The 14,084-nt window shown below is 37.6% G+C and overlaps 1 protein-coding gene and 1 pseudogene across 3 annotated transcripts in view; both read right to left on the reverse strand.

The window, feature by feature from the left end:
• The window catches only part of CWF19L2 (CWF19 like cell cycle control factor 2), a 143,586-nt gene that overhangs the window by 74,348 nt on the left and 55,154 nt on the right, over positions 1-14,084 (reverse strand). For all 3 annotated transcript variants that reach the window (XM_033207766.1, XM_033207765.1, XM_033207767.1), the window contains one exon: positions 8-124. In XM_033207766.1, coding sequence (XP_033063657.1) covers positions 8-124 — 117 coding nt within the window. The remainder of the gene's footprint in view (positions 1-7; positions 125-14,084) is intronic.
• LOC117081602 lies at positions 10,368-12,935 on the reverse strand (annotated as a pseudogene).

Below are 14,084 nucleotides of genomic sequence, written 5' to 3' on the forward strand. Positions count from 1 at the left end.
AACATACCATCTGTCTCTTTCTTCTTCCTCCTTGTGATTCCAGAGATTTTCCGGGTGTGTTCACAGGCCATACTCTTCCAGACTGATCTGTTCTGACAAGGATTACTTCTTGCTGGTCTTCATTCTATAAAAAGATTTAGAGATAACTATTGAAATTATTGTGAAGAATGTTGAATGTTTTTATTTAATAACAAAAAAAGCATTAAAATGATTAACATTTTCACATAATATTGTGGATTGCCTTAAATCTCCTGGATTTTCATTACTATCTATACTATAAAATGAACATAATCGTTTGGGGAAAGAGTGAAAAATACCCAATGTTTATTTTAGTATTTTTTAAAAAGCAACCAAGAGAAGAAAATTTCAAATAAAATTTTCATCTAGACAATGTTAAAAGATGACAAAGTATCAATAGTCCGTGTGGCATTGTATGAGAATGCCCATCACTTATGCAGCAGATGTAATGTTTTTCAAATTTAAATATCCTATTAAAATTTGATTATACGAATAAAGCAACTAAAGACAAACTTGCTAAATTAGCAAATATAATGATACTACCCGTAACTTCTATTCTTTCTACTAATAGCCTTCAAATGCTACTCAGTTTTCTGACTCTTCAGAAGGAACTATATCCCACACACTTTCAAGCCATAATATTTTTCCTACAAACTTTTGGACAAATATAAGCCTGGCACAGTACAGAATAAGAGTAAACTTTATTCTCTGATGGAAATGGAATGTGATTGGAAGGATTCTAATAATCAATAAAGAATATTAGAGAATGACAAAGGTAAAGAAATTGTCATATCAAAAAGACACCTGCACTTTCATGTTTACCACAGCACTATTCACAATAGCCAAGTCATGGAATCAACTAAACTGTCCATTAATGGATGACTCAATAGAGAAAATATGGTGAATATATGCCATGGAATACTACACAATCACAAAAAAAAGAAATGTCTTGCACAGCAGCATGGATGGAGCTACAGGCAATTATCCTAAGTGAAATAACTCAGGAAATCAAATACTGTATGTTCTCACTTAAAAGTGGGAACTAAACAATGGGTACACATAGACATAAAGAGGGAAATAATAGACACTGCAGTCTCCAAAAGCGGGGAGGATGGAAAGGGAGTAATGATAGAAAAAATTACTTATTGGGAACAATGTTTACTATTCAGGTGATGGGTAAAACAGAAGCCCAAGTCTCACCATTATGCAATATATCCCTGCAACAAACCTGTATATGCAACCCTGAATCTACTTTTAAAAAATTAAAAACAAAAATAATATTAAGGAATGAATTCATTAAAAATCCACTCGAAACAAGACCAAGCAAACTATTCACATTTTAGTTTTCTTCTCAATCGGAATCAAATATAGAAAAAATCAACCCCAATTCCATTTAATAGATGTTAGTTTCCCTGCTGAAATGGAAGAAAAATAATATATACCTATTATTGATCTTACATTTACACACAATACTAAATTGACACAAAAGATTATCATTAGTTTTCTTCCTCAATAAATAAACGAACATTAATGAATGAAGTGCCATCTTTTAAAAGATCTTTCTACTCACTCCCTTACCAGATAGTAGAGATAGGCAACACATTATAATCTGGCTTCTAACTTTACCGCACTGATAAAGCTGGTCTCCCTAAGACTTTCAAATTACTAAGTCTAATACATAATTATTAAATTGTCGTCTTCCCTGATTTGAAAGCATTTGGTTCTGTTTATTACATTCTCTATCCTGAAATTCCTCTTATTCCAGTTTTTAACACTCTACGCTCTCCTGGTTCTGCCTTTACCTCTCGGACACATTCATTCATTTATTAATTCATCCATTTATCCATTCATTCATCAAATATTTCTGAAACGTCGATTTAATCTTAGGAGCTAAAAGAAATATAACCCCTGCCTTCTATAAGCTCATGGCCTAGTGGTGAAACTACTCCCCAGGTGAATCATTAATATACACAAAGTCACCTTCACTTTCTCCTCCATTTCCAGTTACCCCTCAAATGCTCAAATGCTGATGATTCCAGGGTTTCTTGGTTTCCAGCCCTTCAGCCTGAAACCTAATCATCACCATATTGCAAAATAATTCACTGTGTGAAAAACAAATACTATTTAAGCTATTCTTTGCTTAAAAATCTGCAGGGACCATTTATCACCAGAAGATCAACATCACTGCAAGTATGGCCCACAGGCCATCACAAGTCCAAGAGTTACTAGACATTAAATATTTGTTACTAATCCATGATGAAGTAAGTACAGAAACTGAGTGTTTTATAAAAAGTGTATAGAAGTGATGTGGTTTGTCTCCATGTCCCCACCCAAATCTCCTCTTGTAGCTCCCATTATTTCCACGTGTTGTACAAGGGGCCCAGTGGGAGATGATTGAATCATGGGGGCAAGTCTTTCCTGTGCTGTTCTTGTGATAATGAATGGATCTCACGAGATCTGATGGTTTTAAAAACGGGAGTTTCTCTGCACAAGCTCTCTCTTTCCCTGCTGCCATCCACATAAGATGTGACTTGCTCCTCCTTGCCTTCAGCCATGGTTTTGAAGCCTCCTCAGCCATGTGGAACTGTAAGTTCAATTAAACCTCTTTCTTTTGCAAATTGCCCAGTCTCAAGTATGTCTTTATCAGCAGCATGAAAACAGACAAATACAAGAATCCTAAGAATCATTTTATGTTGGTTCAATCTAAATAAAAACTTGGGACTTTATTTCATAGAAAATATTTCATTTTTCTATGATTATTTTTTATTGTATTTTATAAAACTATTAATCTATTATGGTCTGTAAAATCTTAAAATATATATAAACAACCCTGATCCGACACCACAGTCTAAATAGTGAAATAAAGGTAAAGCATTTTCACACAGTATACAAAGCCTTCAAATTCTGGCCCTAGACTTTTCTAGTTCCTTGTATTTTTGTAAACGTACTGTAAATTGTATTTCCTCTGCACGGAACAATTACCCCTTCTTGCTCAACTAGGAAATCAAGAATTTAGTCACAGCCAATGCTCTGTTCCCAATAATTTTCAGCACACGTATGTTGCTAGACTGTAATATTTTCAGTATTATTTGTCTATTTATATTTATCTCTCTTTGCAGGACAAAGACTAAGCTATACACTACTTGGTACCTATAGGACCTATCACAGTGTCAAACAATAATGGGAATTCAATAAATGCTTAATAAATATCACTAACAAGCTGGTGCCTCAGACAGATTAATTGTATCCCAAAACTAACCCACTTTCCCCTTCAGTGAGCTCCTTCTTTCCTCCTTTTGCAAACTTTCTGTTCCTTAGGACTGCCAATACATAAGACCCCAAGTTGTTCCATTTTGGGTACCCAAGACAGAGTGCATCTAACCATCTACATGGCATTAAAATACAAGACAGAAATGAGAAGTTCACTCTACACAGAAAATATGCAAAAACATTTTCATCATCCATGTAATTTTGCAATTTATCTCAAAAGAAACCAGAAGCACTTCTTGATATAACTAAAAAGCATTTATAAACTCTTTCCATTTTCATAAGAATGCCAAATGCTCCAGGTTTTTAAATTATCCCCAACAATTACAGTTTGCTCTGAAGGACTTTATATTTTAAAAACATCAAAACTGATAATTTATTAAAGTATTTTATACGAACACTTTAATTAACAAATCCCAAAATGCTCTGGGATCATTTACTCATTAATCCATAAAAGAGCCTTCTGGCTGACAAAAATCATGGATTCTTATTTTAAAGGAAGAAAGGAGAAAACAAAACACTTCATATAAAGCTACAAAATCAATTTGCTAACATAACCAGAATAAACCTTCCCTGTTGGTATCTATAATATTTGTGAGATAATAAATTTCTCCCACAAGTGCATATCATTTTTATAGTAATAAAAAATTGAGGATTCAGGAGATCGTGGCAGTCACATGGCAAGACTAGATTGTAGCTCTGGACAGAGCAGCATGCAGGGGCTTGCACTGTGAATTTTAGCTCCAGATCGACTGCAAGAACAAACCAGCAATCCCAAGAGGACCCACAGACCCTCTGAAGGAAGCAGACTGCTCCTGCAGGACCTGAGAGACACCCCAAATACTGTGAGTGCTCCAACTGTGGAAGTGGGAACACACTTCCTCCTGAACACACACCCCCACTGGAGAAGCTGAAGTTCTGTTTGCAGGATAAGTTTTCGACTTTACTTGGAGCTGAGTCAAGTTAGGGGGCCGAGCAAAATACAGGGGTAGAGGAAGGAGCAGAAAGGCCCTGGGAGCTCGCTGGGTCCCCAAACAGCCCGTTCCTGCCTAGCACCACAGGGATCCAACAGGAGGGTGGCCAGAGGAGCAGTGGGTAAAACTCCACAGGGAAAAGGAACTATCTAGCTGAACTTTGTAACCATTTGAACAGGGTGAGAAGCCTCCTGGCCAGAACTCATGGGAAGGCACAAATCTTGCATACAGACTTCACAGGCAGGGGAAGAACTAAAGCCCTTTTCTCTCGCAGCTGGGAGGCAGATATCCTTGGGTAAGTTTTCAAGACCATCTTGCCCTCAGCCTGGAAATAGACTCCACGCTGTTGGTGGGAGACAGTGGGGGTGAGACCGGCCCTTCAGTTTGTGTGGGAGCTGGGTGAGGCCTGTGACTACCAGCTTTCCCCCACTTCCCTGACAACCTGCATGACTCAGCAGAGGCAACCATAATCCTCCTAGGTAACACAGCTCCAGTGACCTGGGACTCTCATCCCATCCCCAACAGCAGCCCAGCACGACGTGCCCATGGAGAGTCTGAGCTCAGGCCTAGCCCCACCCCCACCTGATGGTCCTTCCCTATCCACTCTGGTAGCGGAAGACAAAGGGCATATTTTGGGAGTTCTAGGGACTCACCCACCACTAGTCCCTCTCCACCCTACTACAGTTGATGCTGTCTGGAAAGTGCCACCTCCTGGTAGGAGGCCAACCAGCACAAAAATGGAGCATTATACTACCAAAGCTAACAACCCTCATGGAATTCACTGCACCCTCCATCACATTCACCAGAACAACCACTGGTATCCATGGCTGAGACCCATAGACAGTTCACATCACAGGATTCTGCAGAAAAGCCCCTGTACCAGCCCTGAGCCTAGCAGACTTGCTGGGTGGCTAGACTCAGAAGAGAGACAACAAACACTGCAGTCCGGTTCACAGGAAGCCACATCCACAGGAAAAGGCGGAGAGTATCACATCAAGGGAATACCCCATGGGACAAAAGAATCTGAACAATAGCCTTCAAATAGCCTTCAGCCCTAGACCTTCCCTTTGACACAGCCTACCCAAATGAGAAGGAACCAGAAAACCAACCTTGGTAATACGACAAAAAAGGGCTCTTCAACGCCTCCCAAAAATCACACTAGTTCCCCAGCAATGAATCCAAATCAAGAAGAAATCCCTGATTTCTAACCCCCTGAAAAAGAATTCAGGAGGTTAGTTATTAAGCTAATCCGGGAGCGACCCGAGAAAGGTGAAGCCCAATGCAAGAAAACCTGAAAAATGATACAAGAAGTGAAGGAAAAAATATTCAAGGAAATAGATAGCTTAAAGAAAACACAATAAAACATTCAGGAAACTTTGGACACACTTTTAGAAATGCAAAATGCACTGGAAAGTCTCAACAATAAAATTGAACAAGTAGAAGAAAGAAATCCAGAGCTCGAAGACAAGGTCTTCAAATTAACCCAATCCAACTAAGACAAAGACAAAAAAAATAAGAAAATATGAACAAAGCCTCCAAAGTCTAGGATTATGTTAATCAACCAAACCTAAGAATAATCGGTATACCTGAGGAAGAAGAGAACTCTAAAAGCCGGGAAAATATATTTGGTGGAATAATCAAGGAAAACTTTCCCGGCCTTGCGAGAGACATAGATAGCCAAATACAAGAAGCACAAGGAATACCTGGGAAATTCATCACAAAAACATCTTTGCCTAGACACATTGTCATCAGGTTATCCCAAGTTAAGACGAAGGAAAGAATCTTAAGAGCTGTGAGACAGAAGCACCAGGTAACCTATAAAGGAAAACCCACCAGAACAACAGCAGATTTCTCAGCAGAAACCTTACAAGCTAGAAGGGATTGGAGACCTATCTTCAGTCTCCTCAAACAAAAAATTTATCAACCAAGAATTTTGTATCCAGCAAAACTAAGCATGATATATGAAGGAAAGATACAGCTGTTTTCAGACAAACAAATGCTGAGAGAATTCGCCATTACCAAACCACCTTTTGCATGGTTTTGAAGGTTCCTTTTGCTAAATCCTGAAACAAATCTTTTACATCAAAACATAACCTCTTTAAAGCATAAATCACACAGGATCTATAAAAAAAAAAAAATACAAGTTAAAAGGAAAAAACAAAAAAACAAAAACAAAAACAAAAGTACACAGGCAACAAAGAGCATGAGAAAAGCAATGGTACCTCACCTTTCAGTGTTAACATCAAATGAATGTAAATGGCCTAAATGCTCCACTAAGGCCTTGTCCAACAGGAAAATACCACAATCCTAAACATGTATGTGCCTAACAGTGGCGCTCCCAAATTTATAAAACAATTACTAACAGACCTAAGAAATTAGATAGACAGCAACAAAGTAATAGTGGGGGACTTCAATACTCCACTGATAGCCCTAGATAGGTCATGAAGACAGAAAGTCAACAAAGAAACTACAAATTTAAACTATACCTTGGAACAAATGGATTTAACAGATATATACAGAACATTTCATCCAACAACTGCAGAATACACATTCTACTCAACAGCACATGGAACTTTCTCCAAGATAGACCGTTTGATAGGCCATAAAATGAGTCTAAATAAATTTAAGAAAATTGAAAATTGAAACTATATCAAGCACTCTTTCAGACCCCAGTGGAATAAAACTGGAAATCAACTCCAAAAGGAACCTTCAAAACCATGCAGATATATGGAAATTAAATAACCTGCTCCTGAATGAGCATTGGGTCAAAAACGAAATCAAGATGGAAATTAAATAATTCTCTGAACTGAAAGACCATAATGACACAACCTATCAAAACCTCTGGGATACAGCAAAGGCAGGGCTTAAGAGAAAAGTTCATAGCCCGAATAGTTCAAAAGTCTGAAAGAGCACAAAGTGACATTCTAAGGTCACACCTCAAGGAACTAGAGAAAAAAGAACAAACTAAACCCAAACCCAGCAGAAAAAAGGAAATAACCAAAATCAGAGCAGAACTAAATGAAATTGAAACAAACAAACCACAAAAGATAAATGAAACAAAAAGTTGGCTCTTTGAAAGATAAATAAAATTGATACACTATTACAAGATTAACCAAGAAGAGAGAAAATCCAAATAACCTTGCTAAGAAACAAAAACGGGGATATTACAACTGACACCACTGAAATACAAAAGATCATTCAAAGCTACTATGAACACTTTTACGTACATAAACTAGAAAACCTAGAAGAGATGGATAAATTCCTGGAAAAATACAACCCTCCTAGCTTAAATCAGGAAGAATTAGATACCCTAAACACACCAGTAACAAGCAGTGATATTGAAATGGTAATTAAAAAATTAACAACAAAAAAAAGTCCAGGAACAGATGGATTCACAGATGAATTCTACCAGACATTCAAAGAATTGGTACCAATCTTTTTGACACTATTCCACAAGATAGAGAAAGAAGGAACCCTCCCTAATTCATTCTGTGAAGCCAGCACCATCCTAATACCAAAACCAGGAAAGGACATAACCAAAAAAGAAAACTACAGACTGATATCCTTGATGAACACAGATGTTAAAATCCTTGACATTCAAAATACTAGCTAACCGAATCCAATGACATATTAAAAAGATAATCCACCATGATCAAGTGGGTTTCATATCAGGGATGCAGGGATGGTTTAACATACGCAAGTCAATAAATGTGATTCACCACATAAAGAGAATTAAAAACAAAAATCACATGATCATCTCAATAGATGCAGAAAAAGCATTTGACAAAATCCAGCATCCCTATATTATTAAGACTCTCAGCAAAATTGGCATACAAGGGACATACCTTAACGTTATAAAAGCCATCTCTGACAAACCCACAGCCAACATAATACTGAATGGCGAAAAGTTGAAAGCATTCCCTCTGAGAACTGGAGCAAGACAAGGATGCCCACTCTCACCACTCCTCTTCAACACAGTACTGGAAGCCCTAGCCAGAGCAATCAGACAAGAGAATGAAACAAAGGGCATCCAAATCGGTAAAGAGGAAGTCAAACTGTCACTGTTTGCTGACGATATGATTGTTTACCCTGAAAACCCTAAGGACTCCTCCAGAAAGATCCTAGAACTGATAAAAGAATTCAGCAAAGTTTCTCGATACAAGATTAATGTACACAAATTAGTAACTCTTCTACACACCAACAGCGAACAAGCAGAGAATCAAATCAAGAACTCAACCCCTTTTATAAGAGCTGCAAAAATTAAAATAAAAATACAATACTTAGGAATATACCTAACAAAAGAGTCAAACAGCCTCTACAAGGAAAACTACAAAACACTGCTGAAAGAAATTACAGATGGCACAAACAAATGGAATCACATCCCTCACTCACGGGTGAGTAGAATCAATACAGTGAAAATGACCATATTGCCAAAAGCAATCTACATATTCAACACAATCCCCATCAGAATACCACCATCATTCTTCACAGAATTAGAAAAAAAAAATTCCAAAATTCAAAGAAACTAAAAAAATAGCCCATAAAGCCAAAGCAAGGCTAAGCAAAAGGAACAAATCTGGAGGCATCACACTACCTGATTTCAAACTATACTATAAGGCCATAGTCACTAAAACAGCATGGTACTGGTATAAAAATAGGCACATAGACCAATGGAACAGAATAGAGAACCCAGAAATAAACCCAAATACTTAAAGCCAACTGATCTTCAACAAAGCCAACGAAAACATAAAGTGGGGAAAGGACGCCCTTTTCAACAAATGGTGCTGGGATAGTTGGCTAGCCACATGTAGGAGAATAAAACTGGATCCTCATCTCTCACTTTATACAAAACTCAACTCAAGATAGATTAAGGACTTAAACCTAAGACCTGAAACTATAAAAATTCTAGAAGATAACACTGGAAAAACTTTTCTAGACATTGGCTTGGGAAAGGATTTCATGACCAAGAACTCAAAAGCAAATGCAATAAAAACAAATATAAATAGTTGGGACCTATTAAACTAAAGAGCTTTTGCACAGCCAAAGGAAGTCAGCAGAGTAAACAGACAACCCACAGAGTGGGAGAAAATCTTCACAATCTATACACCTGACAAAGGACTAGTATCCAGAATCTACAATGAACTCAAACAAATCAGTAAAAAAAAAAAAAAAAAAAAAAAAAAACCATTAAAAAGTGGGCTACGGATATGAATAGACAATTCTCAAAAGAAGATATACAAATGGCCAACAAACATATGAAAAAATGCTCAACATCACTAATGATCAGGGGAATGCAAATCAAAACCACAATGCGATACCCCCTTACTCCTGCAAGAATGAGCATAATAAAAAAATCAAAAACCAGTAGATGTTGGCGCAGATGCGGTGAACAAGGAACACTTCTACACTGCTGGTGGGAATGTAAACTAGTACAGCCACTATGGAAAACAGTGTGGAGATTCCTTAAAGAACTAAAAGCAGAACTGCCATTTGATCCAGCAATCCCACTACTGGGTATCTACCCAAAGGAAAAGAAGTCATTATTTGAAAAAGAAACTTGTACACAAGTTTATTGCAGCACAATTCACAACTGCAAAACTGGGGAACCAACCCAAATGCCCATCAATCAACGACTGGATAAAGAAATTGTGGTGTGTATATATATATATACACAACGGAATACTACACAGCCATAAAACGGAATGAATTTACAGCACTTGCAATGACCTGGATGAGACTGGAGACTATTATTCTAAGTGATGTAACTCAGGAATGGAAAACCAAACATCCTATGTTTTCACTGATATGTAGGAGCTAAGCTATGAGAGGATGCAAAGAGATAAGAATGATACAATGCACTTTGGGGACTTTGGGGAAAGACTGTGAAGGGGGTGAGGGATAAAAGACTACAAATATGGTCCAGTGTATACTGCTCGGGTGAAGGGTGCACCAAAATCTCACAAATCATCACTAAAGAACTTACGTAACCAGATACCACCAGTATAAAAAAAATTAAAATTAAAATTAAAAAAAGTATTTATCTTCAAAAGACACTTCAGAGTCTAGTCATTCTAAATTTTCATTTACCCCAACAGATATTTTTTTAAAAAAACCAAAAAACATTTTTTTCTTGTAAAAAACTATTTAGAACACATAAAACAAGGCAACATTTATTCTTTTTTCTCATCTTCTGGTAAGGGATCTGTCAGTGGCTCTTCTACTGTTGTGCTGTTGCTCTCTGAGCCAGTGTTACTATCACTGGTTCCTTCCTCTGCCATACTGTCAACCCCCTCCTGCCCACTCTCCTTGTCCTCAGTAGTAGATGTGCCTTCTTCACCATTCTGTTGGCTCTCTGCTGTTTCTTCAAGGTGTGTCTCCTCTGTCTCCAGCAGAATGTTCTCATCATCTTTCTTCTCCTCACCTTTGTTTGTTGCTTATTCTTCCTCAAGAACGATGCTGCTCTGACTGCGCTCAGCTTGCTCTGCCACCACCTTCTCCCTTTCTTCCTGCTTTTTGCCGGTCTGCTGCAACTTTCTCCATGTCCACTTCTACTGTCAGACTGCACAACCTTTTAAGTTCATTGTTAAGTGAATCTGTGCTTTCCAGGAATTTCCTCTTCTCCTCCTGGTGTTGTTCCTCTATTTGAAGAAGTTCAGCTTCTGGTTTTCGCTGATAAACCATTAAGGACTGGACCTGTCCTTTAAGGACCTGCATTCTAGCTGTTGCAACTGACTGAACGTCTGGCACCATACTCTCACTAAGGATTTCACTGAAGAGGCGGTGGTTTCTCTGGAAACAGGCAGTGGCTGTATGCTTCACTGAAAACCCATCATCATAATCATCTGGATCTTCAGCAGAGCTGAATGCTCACGTATGGTTCTCCTGCTCACGTATGGATCCAGATCATCTGGATCTTCAGCAGAGCTAAATGCTCACGTATGCGAGACTGTATCTGTCGACTTTCTTCCTCTAAAGCAGCTTCTGCACGATTTTTTGCATTTATGTAAGCAAGATATGTGGGGGAATTACGATAGGCCTTCATAGATTCATTGTACTCTTTCTGCTTCGTATTCATTTAAATATTCTTGTTTTTCTTCATCAGTGAGATCTTGCCACATGCCACCAATAATCTTGCCAGTCTCCCACAACTTTAGGTCAGGGTTGGAAGTCTTTACTTGGTCCCAGGCCTTTCAGCTGTACCTCATGTAGGGCATCAGTGGCTTATCTGGTGGCTTTGGGGGTTTTGGAATCGTAATACCAGAGGATGCCGTGACTCGGCTGTTGGCACCCGGGTACCCTCCCAGCCTGTAGTTGTTGTAGGCAAGATGACTGTATGGATTGTATCCCACAAACCATGCTGTACTGGGCATTTGTGTTGCAGGAGCTGGGGAGGGAGGTGGGGCACAAGATGATCTTTCCGCAGGCAGAAAAAGTACCCGCAGCTCCAGCTTCGCTTCCCCTTGTCCCATGCCTACCCCAACAGATATTTAAAACTTAACTGTCTTCCCCACCTTTCGAGATCAAAGACCAAGCTGCATACTGCTTTGTATCGATAGGACCTAGCACAGTGTCAAACAGTGGGTACTCAATAAATGCTTGATAAATGAAATTAACAAGCTGGTGCCTCAGACAGATTCATTATACTCCCAAAGCTAACCCACTTTCCTCTCTACTTTCCTCTTCTACCCACTTCTCTACTTTATGTTCCTTAGTCCTGCCAATACAAATCACACTAAGTTTTGCCACATTGGGTAACCAAGACAGAAATATTGAGGAGCTCAGAAACAATGAGTAAGTTCCCAATTTCCCATCACATTAATACAGAATATGAGGCTTAAGAATCTGTATCACTGTCAACAAACTATGGGCCACAGGCCAACTCCAGTCTTGTGCTTGTTTTTAGTCAGCCCATAAGCTGAGGATGGTCTTTACATTATTAAATGACTGAAGGGAAATCAAAACAATAGTATTTCACAACAAATTAAAATTCTATGCAATTCTAATTTTAGTGTCCATAAATAAGGTTTTATTGGAACACAACCATGCTCATTCATTTATGTGTTATCTGTGGCTGCCTTCATGATACAGTAACAGTTGAATCATTGTGGCACAGATTGTACAGCACACAAAATCTAAAATATTTACTATTTGGTCTCTACAGAAGTCTGCCAATCTTGGTTGTAAATTATTATTTAGCTAATAAAACTAATTTAAAATCACTTTATTGATTTTTCCTACTACCTAACAACAAACAAGATTAAAACTTGCAATTACTTAATAGTATTACACAAGATCCATGTTGGTAACAATGAGGGGAAGAGAACAGGACCTGGTACTCTTACTTTGTTAAAATATCTATGCTTGACTTCCATTTCAGGTCATGATGGACTAACAAAAAAACAGTATAACCTGTTGCTGTTTAAAAAGACTAGACAACAGGACAAATACATGAAACAACCATTTTTAGACATTGATCTCTAGAGGAGTGTAATCCCTAAAAGAAGGGAAACAAATGAGATGAGCCCTAGGATGGCCACAGCTTTCTACTAAGAGGCAGTTTATAGACTGCAGTACAAAGGAATCTAATCAGACCTCAGCTTCCTTGCTGACTGAATTGGGATATATTTTAACAAGCTGTTGGAAGTAAGAGAAAAACTAGTAAAGAATATGAAACAAATGAAGAAGAACAAGAAGAAGAAGAAGAAAGAAGAAGAAGAAGAAAACAATGCAAATTAAGAAATTTTATTTATTTACATAAAACAAAGGCAATTATAAAATACTATTTGGCCTAACAGTATCTATTTACTGGATCAAGAGATAATTTAAAAATACAGAAGTAAAGCAAAAGAAACAACTAAGAACCAAAGTGGCTTCCACCAGGATTGGAAGAAGGTCTGGAAAGAACTCATGACATTGTTATTATTTGGTATAGGCAGGCCTAGTGCTACTTGTATGTAATACATTGATTAAAAAGAAAAGGAAAAAGCATACATTGCTTTGATTCAAAGCTATTATTAAAAAGTGTAAATGTTTGAAAGCCTTTCTAACATTGGGAAATAAAGCAAAACTCTCCTACTAAATCAGATTTTCCTATCAGTAGTCTACAAACTTCCAGAGTTCATGATGGTAGCCTGCAAGTTTGCTATCAGTGAATGCCATAAAACATGTTTCAACTTTTATCTTTTAAAATTTCCATAATCACTTATTACTATTCTTAGTATTTTCATGGCTTTTGAATAATTTCTATTTTATCTCTAATTATGTCCACAAGTTGTTCCCTACACACAAGTACCTGGCCAAGGCAGTGGGTGGACTGAACACCAAGCTACACTCTGATCACTGAGATGAATGTCCTAACCCAAGGCTACTATTTAATTTGTACAAAAGCATTCACAGGACTGCATCTGCCCAAAGGAGACATTTTTTTCTAACTCCATGAAGGCATCATACAGGCTCAATGCAGCCCTTTTAAAAATGTTTTTAAATTCTCAATTCTGTCCATACCGTCCTCCTTTTAAAATTCTTAATATACTATCGTGCTTTCCTTGTTTTTTTTTTTTTTTTAAATTGGCCTTCTTAGAGGCTAACTTTTTTCAAAGAATAAATTCTTGGGGTTTTTCTTAAATCATTTCTATTTATTTTTTATTTTCTATTTTAGTAATTTCAGTTTTTTTATCTATCCTTTGTATATCGTATCTACTCTATGTTATGTTCTCTCTTATCTCTTTTGTGTTACTATTGGCTAATGCCACAGACATTATTACTAATTATTAATAAATAGCTATACTAATTATAACTTAATTTTCTGTTAAATCAAAGAATGAC

Source organism: Trachypithecus francoisi, unplaced genomic scaffold (genome assembly GCF_009764315.1).
Source record: "Trachypithecus francoisi isolate TF-2019V2 unplaced genomic scaffold, Tfra_2.0 Lachesis_group8, whole genome shotgun sequence".
Taxonomy (NCBI): Eukaryota; Metazoa; Chordata; class Mammalia; order Primates; family Cercopithecidae; genus Trachypithecus; species Trachypithecus francoisi.